At 48.8% G+C, this 25,768-nt stretch overlaps 2 protein-coding genes and 1 pseudogene across 2 annotated transcripts; all 3 read right to left on the reverse strand.

Annotated features, from left to right (window-relative positions):
* Positions 1–10,096: 10,096 nt before the first annotated feature.
* LOC117844612 (mixed-linked glucan synthase 4) lies at positions 10,097–13,198 on the reverse strand. The gene is made up of 3 exons (XM_034725340.2): positions 12,923–13,198; positions 12,061–12,805; positions 10,097–11,972 (listed from the first exon to the last, which is right to left on the reverse strand). Exons 1-3 carry the CDS (start codon positions 13,177–13,179, stop codon positions 10,326–10,328), a joined length of 2,649 nt encoding a protein of 882 aa, XP_034581231.1. The 5' UTR covers positions 13,180–13,198; the 3' UTR covers positions 10,097–10,325.
* Positions 13,199–16,342: 3,144 nt separating this feature from the next.
* LOC117844431 (probable mixed-linked glucan synthase 3) lies at positions 16,343–19,400 on the reverse strand (annotated as a pseudogene).
* Positions 19,401–21,009: 1,609 nt separating this feature from the next.
* Positions 21,010–24,371, reverse strand: LOC117844615 (probable mixed-linked glucan synthase 3). Its single transcript, XM_034725344.2, has 3 exons — positions 24,006–24,371; positions 22,877–23,618; positions 21,010–22,718 (listed from the first exon to the last, which is right to left on the reverse strand). The coding sequence occupies exons 1-3, from the start codon at positions 24,251–24,253 to the stop codon at positions 21,135–21,137; spliced, it is 2,574 nt and encodes an 857-aa protein (XP_034581235.1). The 5' UTR covers positions 24,254–24,371; the 3' UTR covers positions 21,010–21,134.
* Between the last annotated feature and the right edge of the window lie 1,397 nt (positions 24,372–25,768).

The following is a 25,768-nucleotide window of genomic DNA, read 5'->3' on the forward strand; positions in this document are numbered from 1 at the left end:
AGCATAGAGCTAGACGGCTAGCTAGATTTAACTTTATAGATAAGCTATGAAATGCATCCCCTTTTGGAATCTCCCATGAGTATCTTAGCCTTTTCCGATATAATTAACTTAATACGCTCTTTATTACACACTCGGGCACCTTATTAGTACCTGATAGTTGCTTTCTCCTTAAATGAATCGGGCAGTGCTCCTGCTAAGTACTTTTTCGAAAACAAAAACAAAAAAAAATATTAGTACCTGATCGGAGCTCACGGTATTCAGGCGAGGAACGAACATGGCGGTGCAGAAGATAGCGCACGGCATACCACGGTTGTTTGCAACCACAGCAGCACGCAGCTGCAAAAATGAGCCAAACAGAGTGCCAAGTAAAACAGACACTATCGACCGTACTCTCCTTCCCTGCGTCGCTGGCCTCATCGATCACGCGTCGCTGGCGCCGTATCGATGGGGTCAAATTCCGGGGCAGGCGGTCCGTCACATCCGCCAACAATCTTTGGGCTCACGTTCCTGTGAACGCACAGCTCGGCACGATCCAAACGCGAGCACTACCAGCATATAGTATCGGCTGAGCCATACCCATCCAGCTTTGCCCGCGTGCGCGGCCGCCGCGGGTGCTCGGGAGGGATCATCCATCCACGCACGCCGCTGATCGTTGATCGGATCAGGTGGCCGCCGCTCCGCTGCGCTCCGACCCGTCGTGCCGCGCCATTATTGCGTTGCGCCCGCTGGTGGTGGCCACGCTAGCTAGCTAGCTCCATGCATCGGAGTCTTAGGTCCCGTTTGGAGACCGGACTAATGTTTAAATATTAATTGAAAGTATTAAATACAGATTAATTACAAAACCCATTGAATCAATTGATCAATGTTAATTCGTGAGACGAATCCATTAAGCCTAATTAGTTCATGATTTGATCGTATGATGCTACAGTAAATATGTACTAATCATGAATTAATTAGGCTTAATAGATTCATCTCGCGAATTAGCCACGGCTTATGCAATTAGTTTTATAATTAGTGCACATTTATTTCTTTTATTTGGTATCCAAATATTAGTGGCTGTTTGGATTAAAGTTTCCCCTGTCATATCGGATGTTCGGATAATAATTAGGAGAATAAGCCTAATTAATCCATCATTAGCAAATGGGTACTGTAGTACCGCATTGTCAAATCATGAACTAATTAGGCTTAATAAATTTATCTCACGAATTAGACTCCATCTGTGTAATTAGTTTTGAATTAGACTATGTTTAATACTCCTAATATTTAATACTTTTAATTAATATCCAAACATCTGATGTGACAGGTGATAAAGTTTACCACGTTGGAACCAAACGGTCCTATGGATTCAAACACCCCTTGTTCTTTTGTTCTCCGATTTCGCTGGCAGCGGCACTGGCACCACTACCACTACCACTAGTAGACAGCTGCAAGTGCGCGCGAGTGTCGGTGAGGCGTATACTACGAATTAGAGACCGGGGGCTTTTGGGCCCGGGGGAGCCTGTTCGTGACCTACGGGTGAGGGAACGGGTCGAGCTGGACACGATTGATGACTAGCCAACAGCATCCATGGTGACGGTGGATCACGCACGCATATCGATCCCCGCATCTGAAGACCAGTTAGGTGAGTAATTTATGGTCTGTTCGGCTGGACTTATAAGCCGGCTGAAAAGCTGAAATGGTTGATTTGTTATGAGAGAAAAACATTGTCGGTGGCTGATAAGCTGGCTGATAAGTTGAAGCGAACAGACCGTTAGTATTCGGTGTAGTTTACTAATCCGAGCATGCACACCGGCATGCGCCGCTACGTCATGCGGTCGTCGTTGATGCAGGCTCGGCGTAGCTAGCTTCGTGCTCGCCGCCTCGCGCCTTGCCGGGACACGGGAGTTGCCCGATTGTTGCCGGGTGGTGACGCGCGCCTGACCGCTGATGAGCTCGACATCTGCTGGGCCACCTCTAGGGAAGGGGAGTTGTGTGATGGATTTTGGTGGGCCGATGAGTCAGTTAGCCCCTACCGTCCAGATTTTTTTTTAATTTTTATATTTTTTTTCGATTTTGCAGTAATATACAGTCGGATGAAAAAATTGCAAATCTAGGCTATAGCCGGCGGTAAGGCCTTACTTACCGTCACAGCTGGCGGTAAGACCCTCCCGTCCAACGGTCAGCAGGTGTCGTAATTGCCGCGCGCGATTCGAGGCACCGTCGCCGGCCCAGGCAGCGGTAAGGCCCTTATCGCCGCCTCAGCCGGCGATAACTTTCTTTCCGCCGCTTGGGCCGGTGACCGTCACCCCCTATAAAAGCTGCTCGCGCCCCTCCCCTCCCCCCGCACCAGAGCGAGCGCCAGGCAGCACGAGCCAGAGAAGAGAAAGAGTAAAGGAGGGAAGAAAAAAAAGAAAGAGAGGAGAGGAGGAGGAGGGAAGAAAAAAAGAAAGAAAGGAGGAAGAGGAGGGGGAAGAGGGAAGGAATTTCTTCCGTCTTTCTTAGGTAAATTTTTTTAATCTTGTAGTTTAGTTAAGTATAGTATAATATAGTATAGTTTAGTTTAGTTAATTAAGTATAGTATAGTTAATTAGGTTTAATAGATTCGTCTCACGAATTAGATTCCATTTGTGTAATTAGTTTTAAGCCCAGCACGGTTCTCGGTTTAAGCCCACTCGCGCTTGGCGAGCGCGATGTAGCCCACAGTCGCCGACGCAGACCGCCGCCGTGGGCTCGTCGCCCGGGAGCACCACTACGCACACAGACAAACCCGAACCGGCATTCGACGTGCGTGTTCGCCTGTGGGGTGCTGTAGCCGAATCCCACATCTTGTGCGGGTGGCCGCATCTTATCTCGATCTTGTACCTAGCTAGCAGCAGCCGTAACCGCTAGTATAGTATAGTATCTTTTAAAAATTTCATTTTTAAAAGAACGAGATCCAGTCTAGTGTATGAACAATAGGTAGGATTTTTATCAACGTGGAAAAATTAAAAAATGGACACCTAATCCGAGTGTACGCGACCAGAAAGCCGAAAAGGGAAAGCACGAGAATGCTTCAGACAGAAGCACACCCCATGCGGATAGAAAGATCACAATCATCTCTATATATCTTTAATTTAGTTTAGATCTAAATTTAGAAATAATAGTGGATCTGAGATTTAGAAATATTAGTAGATCTAGATTTAGAAATAATAGTGGATTGAGATTTAGAAATATTAGTAGATCTAGATTTAGAAATAATAGTGGATCTAGATCTATATTTAGAAACTTTAAGCTGCATTTAGATATAGGAAAATGTAGCTTAGTTAAGGCTACGCAGGCTACACAAATCAGGGATGGATTTTGAAGGACTCACACGACGAGGCAGCGAGGTCCAACGGCCACACTTGGTTCGATGAGCTTTTCAAAGTGGATCCTGACGTGCTCGGTCCCTCCCAGCTGGCAGACGCCCCGCAGGGTCCTACACAGGGTGCAACCCAATACCTCGGGACACCATAGGGTCCTACATAGGACGCGACCCAGTACCTCACGACACCACCTGCGGAGGGAGCGGGAGGACGTCCGACTCGCAACGTTCACCCGTCGGAGCCCTGGACGTACGGCCGGCAGCAGACCAGAGCAGCGCAGCGGGTAGCGAGGCGTGGTCGTGGTGCCGGCGAGCCTCGTTTCAAGCGAGGACACATTTAGTGTGTAGGATGACTTGTTATTTTTTTATCATTTGTAGAATTATGATGTGTACGATTATCTTTATGTGCGAGGACTGCTCTATCTACATAAGAAGTTAAATGCTTTTCATTGTTCGCGTGCGTTCACTACACAAGTCTAAACATTTCCCAATTAAGAATTAAAAACATACAATTAAAATAATCGATCACTACGAATGAAAATTGTGCGGCAAATAACGGAGTACATGACCTAAGCACAACACAATGAAACGTCCAATAGTACACAACATTATCCATGAATAAACCATGGACACACAACGAAAGGTCCAACCGCACATAACGGAGTATTAGCCAATAACAGAGCCTACTGAGTACAATGAGGCCAATTTCCCTTCCTCAGGGCATCGGGGTTCTCCTCGATCGCTGCTTTCGCTCGGCGTGCACGCTCAAGTTTCATCTCCCTCTTCTCCCTCTCCACAGCAAGACACCTTCTTTCCTCCTCTTCCTTGTGCTCCTTCTCTGAGCCTCTTCTCCATCCTCTCCTTGTTCTCTACCGCCCAACGCAACATATACTGCATCTCCTCCTTGTCCTCAGGCTTGATCTCAGTGTTAATCCACTGCTCAAAATCACAAAGTGGTGGAGGGGTCTGCAACAAACGGAATAGTTACAAAACAAAAAAACATGCAGGATATCATAGGATAGTAAAAAATTAACAAACAACATCGATTACTCACCATCTTGTTGATCCGGCACTGACGAAGCATAGGCTCAAATTGAAAGTTGGAATATATCCAATACCTGCCTATATGTGTCCTCTTCATCGGACTTGGCTACCTTGCAAGGATCGCCGCAAAAGCACACGGGCACTGAAACACCACTAGGCAGAGGCAAAGGGTCGAAGGCATTTCTGGTTAACGGAACACCAGTCCACCTTTACCATTTTCATTGTAAGAACCGGAAGCAACTAAGATTAAATCATACGACTAGTAGTTAACGTAATAACGTGCACTGAAATTACCTTGGTTTCCTAGCTTTTCCACGCCTTGGCATCCTACGGTTGTATAATAAAAATATTAAAATTTCATAAAACTATACTACTAAATACTTCTAGATCTAAATACTAAACTATGAACTAAAAACCGAATCTACTATACTAACTAAGCTACATTTGTAACATCTAAAAGCACACAACATATCTGTAGATCTAAATACTAAACTATGAACTAAATATCGAATCTACTGTACAAACTAAGCTAGATTTTTAGCATCTAAAAGCACAAGATATTTTTAGATCTACTATACTACGATATTGAAAAACTTACCTAATGACTAGGAGGCTTCTTCCCCTTCTTTCCTCTCTTTCTTTCTTCCTTCCCTTCCTTCTCTCCCTCTCTGGTTCTCCTCTCAAAAACAACAGGTCTGGCTCAAGAGTTGGGAGGCTTGCTGCGAGGGTTTTATAAGGGAACCCCCGCCAGCCCAAGCGGCGGTAAGGTGGCGGTAAGGACCCTTACCGCTCGCGCGCTGGTCGAATTGCTGCGGTGCAGGAGGCCAGGTCCTTAGCGTTGGCCCAGGCAGCGGTAAGGACACGCGCCCGCGATGTCGGCGTCTTACCGGCGGCTGAGGCGGTCAGGCCTTATCGCCGGCCCAGCCGGCAGCAATAGCCTGGATTTGCAATTTTTTCATCCGACTATATATTTCTGCAAAATAAAAAAAATAGAAAAATAAAAAAAATCCTACCGTCCGTCCACTAGTCCTCTCGACAACCGTCTCCTTCACGTCAGCACCCCCGGAGTTCAGGCCATTCGCTCCACACCTAGCGATCCCCAACGCATTCCTCGAGCACCCAGGCCTAAACAAACGGCGACAGCAGCTACAATCTCATTCGGTCATTCCTCATGTGCGCTCTCTGCCGCTGCGCGGCGTCCAGGGCAGCGCAGATACATTTGGCGCGAGGCCCGGTCCGCCGGTTGTCAGGGCCGGTTCCCACCGTCACGCCATCAGCTCTTGGCGCTGGCGTCTCTGTGTGAACGTGGACACGGCCGAGCCGACATCCACGGGACAGCTTGCCACCTTGCCGGCGAGCGCATCCGATATCCCGTGCGGCAGAACGTCCGAAAAGTGGTCGGAAGCTAGCGGCGAGGGCCAGGAAGGTGTGTTTTGTTGTCGCCGACGAGCCCGGTGAGCGACGAGAGCACCCGAGAGCCGAGACCCAGACCGAGGGGTGGACGGTAAATGGAATACCGTCCACCCCTTGGGGTTCTCTCGACCGTCGGATCGGACTCAAGCGGGTGAGATCAGCTACCGCGAAGAAAAGGAACCCCGAACCCCTGTTTCCATCCAGCTCGCTCGGCGAAGTCCCCGCGCGCGGGTCGCCTGCCGCCGCGCGCCGCCTCATGCCTACCGAGCCCTCGAAACGCACCGCGGCGACCTCGGCGACCCGGCGGCGCTCCTTCCGTCTTGCCGCGCCTCCGGGTCCACGAACCCCGCGCGCGCATGCCTGGAATACGACACGCTTCCGCCGGTGCACCTCGCGGTCGGCGTCGATCGAACCGTGGCATCCCGACGGCGTCCCACCTACCTCGCACCTGAAGAACATCGACCGCGCTGTCTCCAAGGAGATCCGGAACACGTCGTGCGCCAGCATTGGCCTCTCGCTGAGGTGCCCGCTCTCGAGCTTCGCACGCGTTGACGCGGATGAATCCCGTCGAGGTGTCGCGGGCGGCAGCCGGCGAGCATGGTTGTCTTCCCCGTTCCGGTCGGCAGACTACCCAAGTCTGACGAGGCCAGGCCGGCGAAAGCTCGGCGGCATCCTGCCTCTTCGCCTTTTCACGTTGCGGAGCTCACGACGGCGTAGTTTGCCTTCGTCGATGGCAACCAGGTGGGCGGCGCCGCGGCGGACTACCCAAAGCGGGTGGACGGTAAATGAAATACCGCCACCCCTGGTTCTATATTAATCGTTGGATCGGGCTTCACCGGCCGAGATTGACGAGCGTAATCACAAGTACGAAACAAAAGCCCCTTTCTCCGCACCGTCCGGCGGCCGCCGCGCGCCGCCCGCCTCGGAGCACGCCGCGGCGATCTCGGGCGGGTTCGACACAGGTCCTCCAGCGCACGCCTGGAACACGAGCCGCTTCTGCCGCGCGTCTTCCCCGGCAGTCAGCCGGCCCCGTCCGCAGCAGCCGTATCCCAGGCAAGCCGGAACACGCCGTCGCTCAGTCGCTCACCATAGTGAGCCCGTCGACGATGACGAGCTAGGCGCCGTTGCTGGGGGTGAACACACCGCAGAGGCTGGGGGTGCGCGATGATGGCCATGGTCGCTCGGCAGGTACAATCAATACGGAACTGTTAGCCTTGTGTCTGTAGTGTCTGAAAAACAGCGTCCTCGGTGGAAGCATAAAGCTGACAGTTCAGGCATGGTGCATTGCATGGTTAACCCTCCATTTTAGTCTAGATATCAACTGCCTTTGCTTGATTGTGCAGGTTCCTGGAGAAATCCTCCTGTTCCCAAGTACTCTTCAGCAAAAAGTTCGGTCGTTTTCTGCAAGCGTGCCTATGTTTCTACCTTGCAGTACCCAAAACTTAATGTAAGCCATGTTTAGTTACTCCAAATTCCCAACTTTAACACTATGCAAAAAAAAGATTCCCCATTACATCAAACTTACGGTACATGCATGAAATACTAAATGTAGACGAAATCAAAAACTAATTGCACAGTTTTGTTGTACTTTGCGAGACGAATCTTTTGAGCCTAATTAGTCAATGTTTGGACAATAATTTACAAATACAAACGAAATGCTACAGTTGCGTATTTATGGCAAAATGCCAATTTGGCCACTCCCAAATTGGGAACTAGGCCGTAGATGCTCTACTCTCAAGTGGCGTGCACATTTTCCCGAAACCACCATCACACGATGCATTTACTCTTCAACAGGTATCATTTGCAACAGTAAGTAACTAGAAATATGCTGAAACCTAGATGCAGCCACGGTTGAATATCGTAGATACGGTGTTAGAGTTACTCGACGTTCTACTTTGTTCATGCTTGCTCTTTTACTTTAATTAGGTTGTTCTGCACAAGCCTCTAAAACAGATCTTTTTTAAAACGAACAAGAAGAGCCGCCAATTATATTAAAAAAAAAGAGTTCCAGACTAAAAATATACAAGAAAAGAAAGGGAAAAGAAAAGAAAAACAAAACAAAATAAACTCGTCCGGTTGGATTGGGACATCAACGTGGGTAGCCACTCAATTCAAAACCTGCCACACCCTACCGGTTGGATTGGGATATCAACGCGGCCTCAGCACTCCGATCGCCACGGCAGCACCCACCAACATCCATGCTCATAATTCGCCGAAACCTCCAAGCATGACGAGGCTTTGATAGGAAACCGATAGAAGGAGATTGCACCGCACCGAGAAGGCCACCGTGATGCGGGACCCTCCGCTATAGTGCCGCAACACCACACTCCACCTGACAGAGTGAAACCACTGAATCCGGATCTCTCGCAGGTTGCCTTGCAGTCGCCACCGCGATAACACAACGCACGGGGACCTCGCCGCATCCGCTGTTGGACTCCACCTCACTCTCGTCGCCTTGAAGAAACACCAAGCGCGGGGGTCTTGCCACACCCACCATAGTACTCCACGTCACGTATCTGTTTCTTTAGTCGATGTCATAGTGGTGAGCAATATTGCCCCGCTCCACAAAATCTCCGTCGATCAGCCAAGCCGGCGCCACAAGGTCGACTTCGTCTCGTCGCTTCACCTGCGCAAAAGCATCTCCGCTATGTCAGCAAGCTAGAGAAGTCACTTACACTATCTTCCAACAATGCACCGCAACAGGTAGCCCAGCCTAGCTGAGCAACCCGCTGCGGTCCGCTGCAAGCCTAATTGTCCCATGATGCCGTTGCCGCAGGAGTCGTCCTCCGACGTAGTCCCACGCTGCACTGACCGTTGCTTGGCAATGCCAGCCGCCGTGGTCCGTTACAAGCAACCAAGACCAACAACCATGTGACAATCCCTGACCGCCACCATAACCGCGATCGCCTTCACGTGGCATCGACAACACCCATCCAGCTTGCCACGTGGCGGAATTGTCGCCACCGACTGCGGTCGTCCATGACTAATGGACCAGGAATGCCACGGACTGAGATGGGTCTCTAGAGACGACGCCTCCAAGGAGGGCATGATGCTAATGGCGCTGAAACTGGACAGGGTTTTCACGCAGAGGACCCCATGCGGCAAGGTTGTAGCTCAGAAATGACACCCCCAACACGGAAAACGACGGCGAGGGGAGCATCCTAACCCCAGCACGCTCATGGTTTGGCACTCCCGGCCACAGTCATTACAGTCCAACCAGGGCGGTATCGCCGTCGTGCCTCCTCGCACCACACCGACGTACCTACACCTCCGCTCGCCCGCTGGCAGTCATTCTCCTTGCGCGCACCTCGCGCCGCCCCACGCACAGCTTGCGTGCAGCGCCTCCTCACGCTGCTATTTTCCGCGCTGGCGCCACCTCCACGCCGCGCCCTGCGCTGCAGCCCGCGGGCCGCTACCTCATGCATGCGGTCACCATTGGCCACCATGCTCGTGAGCAACCGCGTCGCGCTGCTTTCCCACTTCATGCCGCCGCCGCTGCCATACCACCTGCTCCACCACCCTCCGCTGCTGCTGCATTACCCACCGCCGCCATTGGGCCAGTCCCCAGGACACCATTGCCCGCACACGGCCGCAACCGCCGCTACGAGGCTGCCTACCTCGCTACTCACTGCCCCTCCATGCCGCCGAACCCGCGGCCACTTCCTGCACGAGGCCGTCACCAAGCTCGTGCGCCGCCGTCAACGGCCGCCCGCCTAAGAGGAGCAGGCCTGCCCCTATCGTGCCCGCACGAGGCCGACGGCTGCCTTAGCCCTGTTGCGCCTGTGCCCGCAGCACCGGGTCACCACCACCGCGCAGCCACTACGGACTTCGCGTCGCTCCCTCATGGCGGAATCACCGCCGTCCCGCGTGAGGCCACCGGGAGCTCCCGCCGACAGCCGATCCACGTGGATCCGCCCCCCGAGGCGCCGAATCTGGTCCCCGGGACACCAGATCTGCCGGCCCGGGCCGTCGCCGCCGCCTCCATGGCCGCCGCCGCGTCGTTGACCCAGGCGGGGGCACCTCGGCTGGCAAGAGGAGCCCCGTCGCCGCCGCCTTCCTAGCAGGCACACCGGTGCCCTGCTTCGGTAGCGGCGAGGTGGAGAGAAGGCTGGGAGGGGGGTGGCGGCAGCGGATGTTGGAGTGCCACCAAGTTGTCCCCCAGAGGAGACGACGCTTCAGGGGCCTCTTTTGCACTGTTGGATCTGCATAAAACAGATCTTCTCAAGCTAATGTAAACTTTTCAGAAGATCACCCAGTTGCCAAATGCTCGTGGAGCGATTAAACTGACATTTCAATCATGATTTGGCTCTTGGTTAATTAAGTGTGCAGATTTCAAACATGTTGCTAGGCTGCTGCCTCACGGGTCTAGTCGGATTTGTTATCACGTACACACAAGTTACAATACAAAAGTAAGAGAGAACAAAAATCTTGATAGTTTTCATGTCACCATCTCACGTTGGATAATACAACCCTTGATTGAGCTAAAATCATAGAGGAAAGATTCCAAATTATTGCATTAAGTGCGCAATGGCATTATCAAAATGATTTAGTTCTTCCCAGATGACCCAGTCACTAGTTCTGCTTTACCAAGAGAAGCTGCAATTTCTGTCCAGTCCGAAGGGTATATGGCACGGAAGGTGACATACATGATAGCGACTGTACCAATGGACATCACCATCAGAACAAACAGGATGGCAGGTTTCTTCCCCCACTGTCCCATGATCCCAAGTGCGAACGGGTAGAGGAGCACTAGGATCCACACGTTGAACACCATCCCGAGCACAGCGTGCTGGGCCTGCTCCGTGAACAATCCCCAGGTCGCGGCCTTGCCTATTGCCACTCCAACGGCTGCGACATTCACCACGAACACCGCAATGGTTGGGATCAGCAATGGCACCCACCTCACGACGTACAAGTCGGCGAACTTATCGTTGGAGCAAGCTTCTGTCTGCTTCGACGTGAGCCTGAAGTGAATACCCTTCCCTGTGATGAGCTTCAGCACCATGTACAGCACCGCCGTCGGGTACACGCCGGTCGCGCCGATCATGTAGAACTGCTCGTTCCGGCACCAGTCCAGCAAGGTGATGCTCGCCCATTTCAGCTCGAACATGCCGATCAGATGGATCATCGCAATGATTATGACGAGGTACAGGATGTATGAGCCGAAGGGTCTCTGGATGTAGTATTGCTCGGAGATGAGCCACATGACGGGAAATAGGTTGTAGGCTAGGATGAATATTGTGACGATCGGGTAGGTCGACATGTTCAGGTATGCAATGCGCTGCAGGGGGTGCATCCGAGGACCGGCAAGGAATGCATTGCTGTGGGAGAAGAACATCTCAAGGGAGCCACCTGACCAGCGTAGTATTTGGAGGAGACGCTCGGTGAGGTTGATCGGAGCGGTGCCACGGAATGCGGCTGGTTCTATGGAGCAGTAGATGGAGCGCCAGCCCTGCCGGTGCATGCGGAATCCTGTCACCACGTCCTCCGTCGCGATGTTGTACACCCACCCAACATCTCTCCCCCACGGAGTCCCATCCTCATAAGCACATGTCATCAGGGATGTCAACTCATCGTTGACTGACTCCTCAAGGAATATCGGCGTGATGGACCGTTCTTGGTTGGCGCCATCTAGCATTGAGTTTATGAACAATGCTGATTCACCAAATTCTTTGGCCTTGCTTATTACCTTGATGGTGTCTGCTCTCCAGCGCGGTGGCTCCATGCCGTATAGCGCAGCGCGACGGAACATAGTTCCGGTGCCAAGGTAGGAAGGCCCTTGCAGGCCATTGAGGGAGAGCATGGTTCCATCAAAGAAGACACGGTTGTGGTTGGCATACCGGTCTGTTGGGTCGACATCATCGAAGCGTTGAGGGAATTGGACAAAGGCCGTGTTTTGGCCGTCACGGGGGTCAAGCATAAAGCACATGGCGGCTCGGAAAGATTGCGAATTGTTGGTGTAGTGATCGCAGTCGAAGTTGATGAGAAAGGGTGCGTTGGATAGCAAGGCGGAGACACGGAGCATCACGTTCATGGCACCGGCCTTCTTTTGGTGGTTATAGCCAGGGCGCTTTTCGCGGGATAAGTAGACAAGCATGGGGAGGCGAATGTCAACGTTGCTAAAGTCAAATGGATTGTCAATGCTTGTTGGCGATCCGAGTTGTGGCTTATGGCTTGGATGGTTTAGTACGACCTGTCGAAGAGCGTGTTAATTCTCAATAGCTAGCTGATGATGAATCCATTTAATAAATGATTATGAAAGCGTGCGGCTTTAATTATACCTTAACAATTCCAGCATGATGTCCTTTTCTGTGGTTCTCAGCTTGGTCAATCCATGTGCCAGGCCATTGTGTCCCATCAGCCATCCAAGTTGCCTTGACACCATCTTCTTTGGTATTCTTTCTGTTGTACGCCTCAGACCTTTGGTAGATGGTGTTAAAGAGAGAGTCTATCCTCACCTTGAATTCTTCGTATTCTCTGCGCACACGCCTGTGATCACTCATGAACTCTTCTTGCATGCTCCCCATGTATGGTTGCCTCTTCACCCCAAAGTAGTTCTCTGGGGCTCTTGGTTCTACGCTATGCTTCCGACAAAAGGGGACCCATAGCTTAGCAAAGTTTGCAACTTCAAACATTGCCTCGTAGTGGACTAGCGTTCCACCATCATCTGAAAGGTAGCAGGCATACTTTTCCACCGGGTAGTCAGTGGCAAGGATGGAGAGAATGGAGTTCACCGTGTAGAGTATCGGCTCATCCACCGGGTCGACGGTGGTGACGAAGACGTCAATGCCAGGCAGCTTGGACTCGCCGGAGGTGGAGGATTCGTACTGATCTCTGATGGCGGCGATGTCCGGAACGCGCTTGATGGGGTTGAGCTTCGGGATCTGGTTGAGGGCCCATGAGAAGCCGAACCAGACGTCCCCAACCATGGACATGGCCCAGAGCCACACGCCGTCATGGTTCCTGTGCCGAATACGCCATACGAAGAATGCGATGACGGCGATCAGTCGCAGAAGAATCACGAACCTGACAGATATGATAACGGGCAGACACATTAATTTGGTAGCAGTCAGTTTCAGAAGAGCATGTAATGGTGGTTTCGAGTCAGGATTCATTGACAGTCTAGTAGGACGCCACACCAACCTGTAAGGGTGCAGGATGCTGCCCTTAACCTTCATGGTCCGGAACAGCAGGGGTCGGCTGGAGTCGCCAGCAGGCATGTCTCCCTCCTGGACGGCCACCCAGGCATCGTTGTCCTTGGCGTCGCTGATCCGCTTGGCCGTGGGTGAGTAAGCTGCTGCGCTGTTGCGGCGGTTCTCCCCGTCGGCCACGCCGTTGCCGGTTGCGGCCTCGACGTGGAGTCCGGCATTGATCCGGCGAGTCACCGCTGCGGCGGCCATCAATCTTGAACGGTGAACTCCTAGTTCGTGTCAAGTTGGTGCTTGCCCTGGGGGTTTATATGGGGCGGGAAAGCAAACAAAGCAGGTAGGCGGAGAGGAGTTGGGGACTGAAGCGAGGGGGACCGTTATTGAGTACCGTATTTTTTAGGAGTTTTTTATAGTACACAATACCACTACTGAGTAGTACATTATCACGGGTAATTTAGTAAAATGTGATTTCAAATGGAATAGTCTTTTAGACTTTACGTTAGTGTAAAAAAATGTTATAGTGACGCCATTTGTGTTTTTTTACCATGATACTATTATATTACTTATACTACTCATGTATACTACCCATACCACAGGTGAAAACTATACCCATACCACAGGTGAAGTTTTCAGTAATATACAATTAATCTTAACCGTCGGATGATTTTATACTAATCCTTTTTAACACTAGTATAACCTAGTATTGTGTACCGTAAAAGATTCCCCGGCATGGTCAAATACAGCAACTGCGAAGCCGCCATTACTTTATACTTTTCCATTCGTTCTTCAGGCCTGCCTAGTGCACTACAGGCCTACAGCAATCAGTCAACTTCTGGCCGATCAAAATCAACAGGCCAAAAGTCACCTTCTTGCCATACAAATGCTTCTCGGTTTGCGTCTTTTAAGTTTTCAACACGGATGGATGACATCTTTACGGAAACGTGCACGCTACCCTAGGGGTAACGACGAGTTGTTTTGATCGATGTGCCTCCAGCTCAGCTAGGCTGAAAGCCACAGGAGAACACGGAGTACCGTTCACTTGTACAGTTAACAGCAAGTTCTTGGACTTCTTCCACCCAGTCTTCTGTGGATGCGTTACTGTGCTGCAGTTCCTGACTCGCTGTGGGTGTGAGAACTTGAGAGGAGCGCACGAGACTTCGATGTCAGGCGAAGTGGTGAATCGGTTTCAGAGAGCACGGAGCACTGTTGGGAGTGTCGGACTGCCCAACTCTCGATAGGAAAAGGTGAAATCAGCGGCACAACCAACTCCTACAGTCTCCATATATCCAACACCAACTCAGTTCGCTCACTCGTATTTCAGTGTGCCTTTTCTTGTGAAGTCTTTCTGAAGAATGTTGCCTAAATTAAGTACAATCAGGCAGTCCAGGCGGCTAGAAAAATCTCTGTACTTTTGGTTTGAAAATAAGGTAGGATCGTTGTCGCCATGAGGAAAAATGCTACATTTGACCAATCATATTTTTTGAAAATTTAAGTTGGTCAGATGATAATTTGAAGAAATAAGAGTATACCACACTGGAGTCCCTGTACTTGAAGTAGAATTCTATTGTATGTAAAGTTGGCTAATCTCTGAACTCTCACTTTCAGGTTGTACTTCCCAGTATACCTAGGTCCAAATTTTTTAGGTCCAAATTTTGTAGTCCTCCATTAGCAAAGGGATGCATGGTTCCATTTCTTTTACATTAGTTGTTTACTATCTGGTATTCTTCTCAGTATGCTTCTGCATTTCTGGTATTCTTGTTATACTTTGTTTAATTTGGTATATACATTTGATGTATTTTAATCTATATAATACCTAGTACAACATGGATCTTAGTTTTGAGGCCTGGATAGCTTTTGGCAATCGCCTAAATGTGATATTATTAGTAGGTTTATTAGAAATTACTTTGCCATTTTTAAATATTTTAAATGTTTTTGTGACATAATTTGTGACTACAGTTGTTTATCAAATATATAACACCAGTTTAGCTCGCCCACTGATATTTCAGTGTACCTTTTCTTGTGAAATCTTTCTAAAGAATGTTGCCTAAAAATTAAGTACAATCATGCACTTTCGGTGGTTAGAAAATCTCAGTACGTTTTATTTGAAATAAGGTAGGGTGGCTGTCACCACGAGGAAAAGATGATATTGGAGTTTTGTTACGTTTGACCAATCATATTTGTTGAAAATTTAAGTTGGTCAGATAATGGTCAGAAGAAATAAGAGTAGACTGCACTAGAGTCCCTGTACAAAGCAATTGCCACTTCTACCTTTTTGCAACATGGATCTTAGTTTTGAGTCATGAAGCAATTGGGTGCAAGGTTAGGATCCTTTATGCAATCGCCTAAATGTGATAGTATTAGTACTTAGTGGTAATTCATCAGAAAGTATAGCCACTTCTACCTTTTTTTTGAAAAAAAATAAATGTTTCATGTGACATGATTTATGACTACAGTTGCTTATCAAATTGTGTGATCAAAGGCACCTCAAGAAACTCTGAACTGAGGAAGTAGCCAGCAATTCAGCATAAGGATCTAGACCCTTTTTGAGTATACAAATAACGTGAACCTGAACGCTTCTTTCAAAAGGGAAAAAGAAGAAGAGAGAGAATATGCTTCGTCGGGCTTGGGCCTAAATAACAAAGCATAGACTAGTATATCTTAATTATTCAGCCCATCACCGTACAGCTCACTAGGGACCTCAGAAGCCCACAAAGCTGGTGTTCCGTTCCAAATTTCATTCCAATCAAATGAGAACAACAACAGTATAATTTGGCGGAGAGGAGGAGGCGAGTATCCGTTCGAGGGCTGCTCCTGCTCGGTGTTCATCTCCGGCAAAGTCGCCGCCGCCGTTCGCTTCTTTAGTTGGGGCGGATTCTCCGCCAGTCCGCCTAGGCGTCGACCTTCGTCTTCACATGCTCGCATGTAAGCTTCAGTTTCCTCTGCTCTGTTTGTTGATGAGCTTAACTGTTGGTTCACGAGTGAGCTTGTTCTGTGTGCTCGAAGTGTTCGATAGAATGTATTGAGAACTGGTTGTGTATTTTTCCAAGATAACATGAGAGGGCTTCTATCGCAATGTCTCTGGTTTTTTGAAAGAACGTTGGATTAATTTATAATTTGTTGTAAACCAAAGTCTTCATGCATCCTCAGCATTATAGTGGTGAATGCTTCCTATCCACATAAAATAAATATTTCGCCTAGAAATCCACTCTTAACTTGTACACAAAGTACTAGTTTAGCATGTATTAAATATTTGTTTGGTTCATGAAAAATTGATATCCAGTGTTTCCATCGCCAAGTTGCACTAGATTGTACATTTGAACCGGGAGTCTGGGACAAATTCCGAATAGCGTTAATTTGAAGTATTCTGTGTCACCAAGTATGAACATATTATTTTTATTTGATACAATGGAACATAATGAGTTCCGAAGTTACATTGTTTCTTTTTACTATGTCACCTAAATCGGTATAACATTAGCTAGTAAGATATGAAGAGCCACATATATCACACCAACAACTACAAAGACTGCTGGCAACAATACCACTAGGACGATTGGTCTCTTCGCCCACCGGCCCATGATAGCTAGTGCCAATGGGTAAAGGAGCACCATGATCCAAACATTGAACAGCAGGCCCAGTGCCGCATGCATCTTCTTTGCCGCCGTCCATACTCCCATGTACACCACGGCCTTGCCCATGGCCACGCCAATAGCGCCGATATTGGCAACCAAAACGAACATTGTAGGAATCAGCATTGGAGTCCATTGCAGTTCATACAAGTCGGCATACCTGTCATTGGTGTCGGCGTTTGTTTGCTTGGAAGTGAACCTGAAGTGTATACCCTTCTTTGTGAGGAGTGTCTTTGCCATGTGCAACACTGCTATCGGGTATGCACTTGTTGAACCGATCATGAAGAACTGCTCATTGCGCCGATAGTCCATCCATGTGACCCCTGCCCACTTTATTTCAAGCCAGCCGATCATGTGGATCATCAAGATGATTATGAGAAGGTACACAAAATACCTAGTAAAGGGCCTCTGGATGTGTATTTCGTCAGGTATGAGCCACATTACTGGGCAGAGAGCATAAAGCAGGATGAATAGTGATGTGACTGGGTAGACTGTCATGTTGAGGTAGGAGACACGTTGAAGAAGTTGCAGTCTCTGTCCACCAACAAGTGGGTTGTTGTGGGAGAAGAACATCTCTAGGGACCCACCAGACCAACGAACAATTTGGTGAAGGCGTTCGGTTAGGTTTATTGGTGCTGTGCCACAGAAAGCATCATGCTCCATTGTGCAATACATGGTGCGCCACCCTTGCCCATGGATACGAAATCCAGTCACTATATCTTCTGTTGCTATGTCATAGATGTAGCCAACACCCTTGCCCCAGTCAGTCCCATTATCATAAGAAGCTGTGACAACCATCTCCATCTCGGCGACAAATGTGTCATCAAGTGGTGGTGGTGTGGTTGACCTTTCTTGCTTTATGGCTTTCGACACCGAGTTTGTTAAGGGTGTGGACTCTCCATACTTGTTAGAATCAGCTGTGATGTTGCCTGGTCTGCAATGAGGTGGGTCAATGCCATAGAGTGCTATGCGACGGAACATGCAACCAGTGCCAAGGTAAGATGGTCCTTGCAAGCCATTTAGGGCTAGCATGGTTCCGTCAAAGAATACTCGATTGTGGTTGCCATATCGGTCTGTTGGGTCAACATTGTTGAAGCGTTGAGGGAACTGAACAAAGGCAGTATTATCACCTTCCCGTTGGTCTAGCATGAAGCAGACAGCTGCACGCAGAGCTTGAGAATTGTTGATGTAGTGGTCACAGTCGAAGTTGATGATGAATTGCGCATTGGAGAGTAGAGCAGAGACTCGCAGCAGTGCATTCAAGGCACCTGCCTTCTTATTGTGGTCGTAGCTTGGATTCTTTTCTCGAGAGACATAGACGAGCATTGGCAGGCGCACATCCGTGGTATTGAAGCTAGGATTTCTTTCAGCGTTCACTTGTGGACCATGATGATCTCCATGGATTGGATGGTCCATCACAACCTGTTAAAGGAATCAAAAGTATCAGTGCAAATTCCTTGTGCAAAATTTAATATTTAAAAACAGAAGCTCCATAACCAAGCAGTAAGTGGGCTTTTTAAGTATCTCAAATACATACTACTTATTAAGAAATCAAGAACCAGTACTCTGAACTTTAATACCTTAACAATTCCTGTATAATCTCCTTTTCTATGGTTCTCTGTTGGATCGATCCATGTACCTGGCCATTGCATCCCATTTGCCATCCAAGTCGCTTCTGCATCTCCTTCTGGAGTTCTCATGCTATTGTAAACAACTGACCGCTTGCGAATGGTATCAGGAAGGTTATCCAAGCGGATCTTGAAATCATCGTACTCCATCTGTACCCACTTATAATCATTCATGAACTCCTCCGATGCTCTCCCAATCAGTGGCGGCAACTCCAGCTCAAAGTAGTTTTCTGGTGCTCCCGGCTCAATGCAATGCTTGTGGCAGAATGGAACCCAAAGAGTCGCAAACTTTGCGACCTCAACCAACGCTTCGTAAAGGATCAATGCCCCGCTATCATCAGAGACGTAACAGGCAAGTCTATCGACCGGGTAATCGGTGGCGAGGATAGAGAGAATGGAGTTAATGGTGTAGAGTATCGGCTCACTGACGGGGTCGGCGGTGGTGACAAAGACATCTATCGATGCCAGGGAGCTTAGAGGTGCCATCGGGGAGGTCATAGTGAAGCTTTAGGGCAGAGAGGTCAGGTATGCTTTTGACGGGGTTGAATTTGGGCAGCTGGTTGAGGAGCCATGAGAAACCAAACCAGGCGTCCCCGGCAACGGACAAGGTCCAGAACCACATGACATTGGATTTGTTGTGCCTGATGCGCCAAACGAAGAACAGTAGGACGGCTATTAAGCGGACAAAGATCGGTGCCCTGTCACAGCCAAAATTCACTATCAGGTGTCTGTCATAGAAATGCTGGTAACTGGGTGAAAGTATGCCATCAGGTCCTTTTGCAGAGATGCAAGTGAATGCTAATGCATATGCATGTTCTGATGTTCATGTAAATATGTCAAATTGTCAACGGAAAAGGAAGCACTCGTGCATGTGTGCTAGGTAATGACATTAGCATCGAAAGTAGTGCCTGAAACATGGGAGCCCGCGTAAATGTGCAGCGGCTAATCAGTTAAAGAAACTGCAAAGAATATATTAGTCCATGATTTGACAATGTGGTGCTATAGTAACCATTTGCTAATAATGAGTTAATTAGCTTTAATAGATTCGTCTCGCGAATTAGCCTAGGGATTCTGCAATTAGTTTTATAATTAGCTCATGTTTAGTTCTCATAATTAGTATCCGAATATCCGATGTGATACGATTAAAATTTAGCACCTGGTATCCAAACACCCCTATGGTGCCGGTTGTCAACTTGTCAGACATGGAATTCTGCGTCATGCCAGCCGGCACGTCATTTACTCGTTGCTGGTTCAGTTTCACCGTTGTTACGTAATCTTCCTGCATGCAAAACATATGCAGTTTGGCTTCATGCTATCTACTCCCTTTTTTGTTCTACAAAAACACTAGACTTTTTAGTTCTGTCGTAGGTCATGCTACTTCTCTTACTTTTCACTAGGTTAATTGAAAAATATATCAACATCTATCATGTCAAATTAGTTTTGCTAAATCCATCATAAAATATATCTTAACGTATTTATTTGGCACTGTAAAATGTTAATATAGTATTTGGTTCAAAGTATGTAGGTTCATAAATTTATTAGTAGTACAAGTTAATTAATTAGACCAGATATAAAATTTATTAGTAGTATGAGTTGTTAATCAGGCCAAATATGAGCACCCCTTTTCTTCCGAAATATTTGGTATTAAAATGTTAATATTTTTTTATTTAGGACAAAACTAAAATGTCAGTTCATGCTCATCGCACAATATATTCGAATTTTATAGTTACGACTGAATCGCTTGAAATTAATTTCAACTGTGCATTGAATATTTTGAGCACTGGAAACTCAAAGGGAGTTTATAATTTAGGTATTAAGTGCATTATCACCTTGAGTCGATTATACATCTTAAGTCTTAAAGCTAAATGCACATTCAATCAATTTTTTAAAAAAAGAAAAGAAAAGAAGGAAAACAGAAACTTCATCTTTTTGCGCCCAGCTGGGCCCAGTCATCGTCCATAGCAAGCTCACTCAGATGTCTAACACTCGGCCCATTAACAAGACCGCTCAAATTCTCTGGAAACAAATCTGAAAGCCCATAAGATATGCTCTAGCAACAATCAAGCCCACGAAGCTCGTTCCCGACGCCAAAAGCGGCCGCGCATCTCTTAACGGTCACCGCGTCCAAGCGTTCAAAGTTTCTTACGCGCGCAGAGGCGGCTTGTGGCGTTCGTCTCCGGCAACGTCGCCCGGTCACCGACGATGTCGGCTCCCCTGCCCCCCACGTCTCCGTCAACCTTCGTGTTCTCCTTCCCACAAGTGAGCCTCTGTATCCTCCGCCTCTAATTTGGTGGAATCAATGTTTGGTCTAAGTGATATCCTGTTGTCCCGTGTTGTATCATCCAAATGTTCGATCAAATGCTTGTGTGAACCAGCCGTGTGCCCTTGATTCTTGCAAAACTTTGGTTAGTCTCTAGTTCTCTATTTTTTGAGATCAGTCTCTATTTTAGTAGTCACATTCTGGATATTTGGTGCTAGATATCTGTGTGTTCCCTACGGTTTGCTGTCTGTACTTGGCTGAAATTCAGTTCGAGAAGAATCTTTGGGTCATGCATTCTTGGCATTACGAGGGATATATAGGGCTTATATTAGGTAAGCTGTGAAGAAAAAGTGAGTGATTAATAGCTTGGTACTAGTACAGTAGCTGGGATTGATTGAGACCAGTAAGATAGTTTATTTCCAGTTAAATCAGAAGTCATTAGTGGCAGAGTAAATAAAACTAGTTCAAAGCAAAAACAACTGCTAACATTAGCTGCCAAATGTACTTCTACCCTGCAGCCAATGTTTTCCAGTTGAAGTGGACTGTATGATGTTGAATTCAAATGATCTGCATTCAATTTGTACCCTTTTTTCATTTTTACCAAGTAAGAATACAGTGGTTTATTTGATACAATAGGACATAATTGGTCCCCTGGTAACTACACAAGAAATTACATTGTTTTTACTGTACCACCTAGAATGGAATAACGCCGGCAAGTAAGAGATGGAGACCTACATACAACAGGGCAACAAGTACAAAGATAACCGGCAACAAGACAACTAGGATGATCGGCCTCTTTGCCCACCGTCCCATGATTGCTAGTGCAAATGGGTAGAGGAGAAACATGATCCATATGTTGAACAGCAGACCCAGTGCTGCATGCATCTTCTTCGCTGCTGTCCATGTGCCAATGTATACCACGGTTTTGCCCAGGGCTACACCAATGGCACCAACATTGCAAAACAGAACTAGCATTGTCGGGATGAGCATTGGCACCCATCGAAAATCATACAAGTCGGCAAACCTGTCATTGTCGTCAGCTGCTGTTTGCTTTGAAGTGACCCTGAAGTGTATGCCCTTCTTTGTGAGGAGGTTCACTGCCATGTGCAGCACTGCCGCTGGGTATGCGCTTGTTGAGCCGATCATGAAGAACTGCTCGTTGCGCCAGTAGTCCAGCCATGTGACCCCCGCCCACTTTATCTCGAGCCAGCCAATCATGTGAATCATCACGATGATTACAAGAAGGTACACGACGTACCTAGTGAATGGTCTCTGGATGTATACTTCATCAGGGATAAGCCACATCACCGGGCTTAGAGCATAGATCAGGATGAAGACTGATGTGACTGGGTAGATTGTCATGTTGAGGTAGGAGACACGCTGAAGAGGTTGGATCCGACGCCCACCAATGAATGGGTTATTGTGGGAGAAGAACATCTCTAGAGACCCACCAGACCAACGCACAATCTGATGGAGGCGCTCAGTTAGGTTGATCGGTGCAATGCCACAGAATGCGTCATGCTCCATTGTACAATACATGGAGCGCCACCCTTGCCCATGGATGCGAAATCCAGTCACTATGTCTTCTGTGGCTATGTCATAGATATACCCTACACCCTTGCCCCAATCAGTCCCTTTGTCAAAAGAACATGTCACGACCCTCTCTAACTCGGTGAGAAATGTGTCATCAAGTGGTGGTGGTGTGGCTGACCTTTCTTGTTTGAGGGCTTTTGACACTGAATCTAGGAAGAGTGCTGAGTTACCAAACCTGCTAGCCTCGGCTGTGACATTCTCTGCTCTGAAGTGGGGTGGGTCAATACCATAGAGTGCTAAGCGACGGAACATGCAACCAGTGCCGAGGTATGAGGGTCCTTGCAAGCCATTAAGAGCAAGCATGGTTCCATCAAAGAATACCCGATTGTGGTTGCCATAGCGGTCCGTTGGGTCAACATTGTCGAAGCGCTGCGGGAACTGGACGAAGGCAGTGTTATCACCAGCTCGCTGGTCTAGCATGAAGCATACCGCAGAACGTAGGGCTTGAGAATTGTTGATGTAGTGGTCGCAGTCAAAGTTGATGATGAGTTGGGCATTAGTCAGAAGAGCAGAGGCCCGCAACTGGGCATTCAGGGCACCTGCCTTCTTGTTGTGATCATAGCTTGGGTTTTTCTCACGAGAGACATAGACAAGCATCGGGAGGCGCTCATCAGTGGCACCGATGCTGGGAATGCCTTCAGCATTCGGTTGTGAATGCCCACGGCTTGGATGATCCAGGACAACCTGTTAAAGAAGGAATCAAACCATCAGTGGCCAAATTAAGGTAACAACACTACATTGCCCAACATTAAATATCCCTGAACTGAAGTTAGTGGGTTGCATGAGTATCTCAGTTATTTACTTGCTAAAACATAGATAACAACTAATCTGAACTTCAGTACCTTAGCAATTGGATCATGGTGTCCTTTTCCATGGGTTTCTGTCGGATCAATCCATGTGCCTGGCCATTGTGTCCCATTTGCCATCCAAGTCGCCTTTGCATCTCCTTCCGCAGTTCTCATGCTGTTGTACATATCAGACCTCTTGCGGATGGTATCCGGGAGCTTGTCCAAACGCACCTTGAACTCATCATACTCCATCTGCACCCTCCTGTAATCATTCAAGAATTCCTGCGATTCTCTTCCAGCCTGCGGTGGCGCCACCATCTCGAAGTAGCTCTCTGGTGCTCGTGGCTCAATGCAGTACTTGCGGCAGAATGGAACCCAAAGAGGCGCAAACTTTCCAACCTCGACCAATGCTTCGTAGAGCACCAGCGCCCCGCTATCATCCGAGAGATAGCAGGCTAGCCTGTTGACCGGGTAGTCGACAGCGAGGATGGAGAGGACACAGTTCATGGTGTAGAGTATGGGCTCGTCGACGGGATTGGCGGTGGTGACGAAAACATCAATGCCGGGGAGCCTGGAGGTGCCATCGGGGAGGTCAAAGTGCCTCTTGAGGGCGACGAGGTCTGGGATGGTCTTGACGGGGTTGAACTTCGGGAGCTGGTTGAGGAGCCACGAGAAGCCAAACCAAACGTCGCCGACGATCGACATGGTCCAGAACCACATGACGTCGGATTTGTTGTGCCTGATGCGCCATGCGAAGAAGAGAAGGACGGCGATCAAGCGTATGATGATGAGCAACCTGTTACATGAATACACGTCGTCAGGTCTCGCATAGATATGCAAGTTGATGTCTGTGCTCTCGTGTATGTGACCAGAAAGGAAACAGCCCTCCTGCAAGATCCAGTCAATTCTGTCGGCATCAAAACTAGTGCTTGGAACATGATGCCCAGTGGAGGCTCAGGTCAACGGTTTGATCACTAAAAGAAAATTCTGCCAGCAGGATCTAAGCTGGCAAAATCTAACAGGCAACTAGGAAATGCACATCTTCAAAGCAAATAGAAACTATTTACACAGCGAGCTGTAACTAAAGACATATCCAAAGCAAATAGAAACTATTTACACAGCGAGCTGTATCTACTATTCCTATGCATGCCACCCATTAAAAAAAATAGCTGAGCTGGCTTACCTGTAGGGCTGCAGGAGGGCGCCTTTGACCTTGTACCTCCGGAACAGCAGCGCGCGGCCGTCCTCACCGCCGGACTCCTTCGCCGCCCGCCTCTCCGCCTTGTCGGAGGCCACCCAGTACTTGCCCTTGGCACCGTGGCCGGCCTTCTTCGCGGCGGCACCATGGCCGTTCGCGCTCGCTAGAAGCGGGTCGGTGAGGCCGCCATTGGCCACATAGACGGCACCGGCTGCCGGCGCCGGCGAAGCCATGCCTGCAGCAAGGCAAGGCCTAGCTAGCTGCGATCGTTTTCCTCTTTTCCAATGACCAGATGGAGGAAGGTGAAGGGCACTGACACTCAAGCCAGTGCAGTGGCACACGACGGGAGGAGGCCAGGAGCTGTGCACTTATATAGGAGGAGGCACGACGGCTGCCGGGTCGATGCACGAGGGGGCCTGTGGGGCGTGCCGTCCGGCACTAGTAGAGAACTCGCCTTCAGTCCTGGTTGAGTGATCCACGCGAAATATGCACGTGTGCGGTGCATGGGATTCGAACCCACGACCTCAAGCCTCGCGTGTAACTTCCTTGCTATTCCACCTACACAGCACATCTGACTATATAGGGGATGCAATCCTTTTATATTAACTCGTGAGGACCCTTTTATCCCGGTTGGAAACACCAACTGGAATAAAAGACTTCCTTTTATCCCGGTTGGTATTACAAACCGGGATAAAAGGGTTTGAGGGATTTAGTCCCTTTTTAGCCATCCGTGGGGATCCTTTTATCCCGGTTTGAAACACCAACCGGCTCCTCTTTTATCCCGGTTGGTGTTTCAAACCGGGATAAAAGGCCTCTCAGGGCTTTTTTTTCCACTAGCCTTTGCAACCGGGATAAAAGGTCCCGGTTGGTGAGCCCCCCCGCCAGTGACCGAGCTTTAGTCCCGGTTCGTGAACCTTTTATCCCGGGCCAACTTTAAACCGGGATAAAAGGAGACGCATGGAAGGTGAGTTCTCTACTTAGTGCGGGTTGCCGGGCAGTTCACAGGTTGTACACACACCTGCCGCGAAATGCATCCAGGTCTTTGTTACCATCTATGGCCGATGGATCCGTCGATCCGGCGGTGTGTCTACAAACTAAACTACCAGCATCCATGCAGAAAACGTGGACCGGGAACTCCTCACCAGTCACCTCCGGTCCATGTGCTCCGGCGAGGTATCGGACAGCAAGGCAACGGCCGGAATGCACGGGAGTGCACGGCGAGCACGTCGCGGCGCAGTGCAAGACTGCAAATGGAGGCTTGAAGCCATGTTTTTTCTTTTGCACACTGTCAGGCATATTCGTTAACCCAGCTGTGCTCTGGACCTCTGGTTGTTAACTGGAACAGTAAGTTCGATATGTGGGAGTTCTGTCAAAGTCAGCTTCTGGCTCATTGCCGATCGGAAGATGGAAACAGGGGATCGGTTTGTCTCTTCTTTCGGTTTTTAATCTTGGAGCAACCTGCGCAAGTGGACTATGTGGTTGCAATGATCGGATCTGTCTTGAACACGCAGCAGCCTTACCATCAGCATCGGCATCGGCATCGGCATGGGAAACTAGATCTTGTCACCGTGAGGAACATGGAAGGGGGATTAAGAAAACCATATATTCCTGGCGCAGTTTGTCTGTTCACTTCTCACCTCCCAGATCTGAGACCAGTTAGTTTAAGCACAACTTGTTGCGTGCCTGCACTTGTTTACTCTGATCATGATCGTGCTGCATGTTCCTGCCTGCCGTTTGTGTTCCAGCAA

This window comes from Setaria viridis, chromosome 2 (genome assembly GCF_005286985.2).
Source record: "Setaria viridis chromosome 2, Setaria_viridis_v4.0, whole genome shotgun sequence".
NCBI lineage: Eukaryota > Viridiplantae > Streptophyta > Magnoliopsida > Poales > Poaceae > Setaria > Setaria viridis.

Coding starts and splice junctions, on each gene's coding strand:
- LOC117844612 (XM_034725340.2), bottom strand. CDS start 13,179: ATGGCCGCCGCAGCGGTGACTCGCCGGATCAATGCCGGACTCCACGTC. Junction 12,806..12,922: donor AGCATCCTGCACCCTTACAG/GTTGGTGTGGCG, acceptor CATATCTGTCAG/GTTCGTGATTCTTCTGCGAC. Junction 11,973..12,060: donor ATCATGCTGGAATTGTTAAG/GTATAATTAAAG, acceptor GCTCTTCGACAG/GTCGTACTAAACCATCCAAG.
- LOC117844615 (XM_034725344.2), bottom strand. CDS start 24,253: ATGGCTTCGCCGGCGCCGGCAGCCGGTGCCGTCTATGTGGCCAATGGC. Junction 23,619..24,005: donor GCCCTCCTGCAGCCCTACAG/GTAAGCCAGCTC, acceptor TTCATGTAACAG/GTTGCTCATCATCATACGCT. Junction 22,719..22,876: donor ACCATGATCCAATTGCTAAG/GTACTGAAGTTC, acceptor CTTCTTTAACAG/GTTGTCCTGGATCATCCAAG.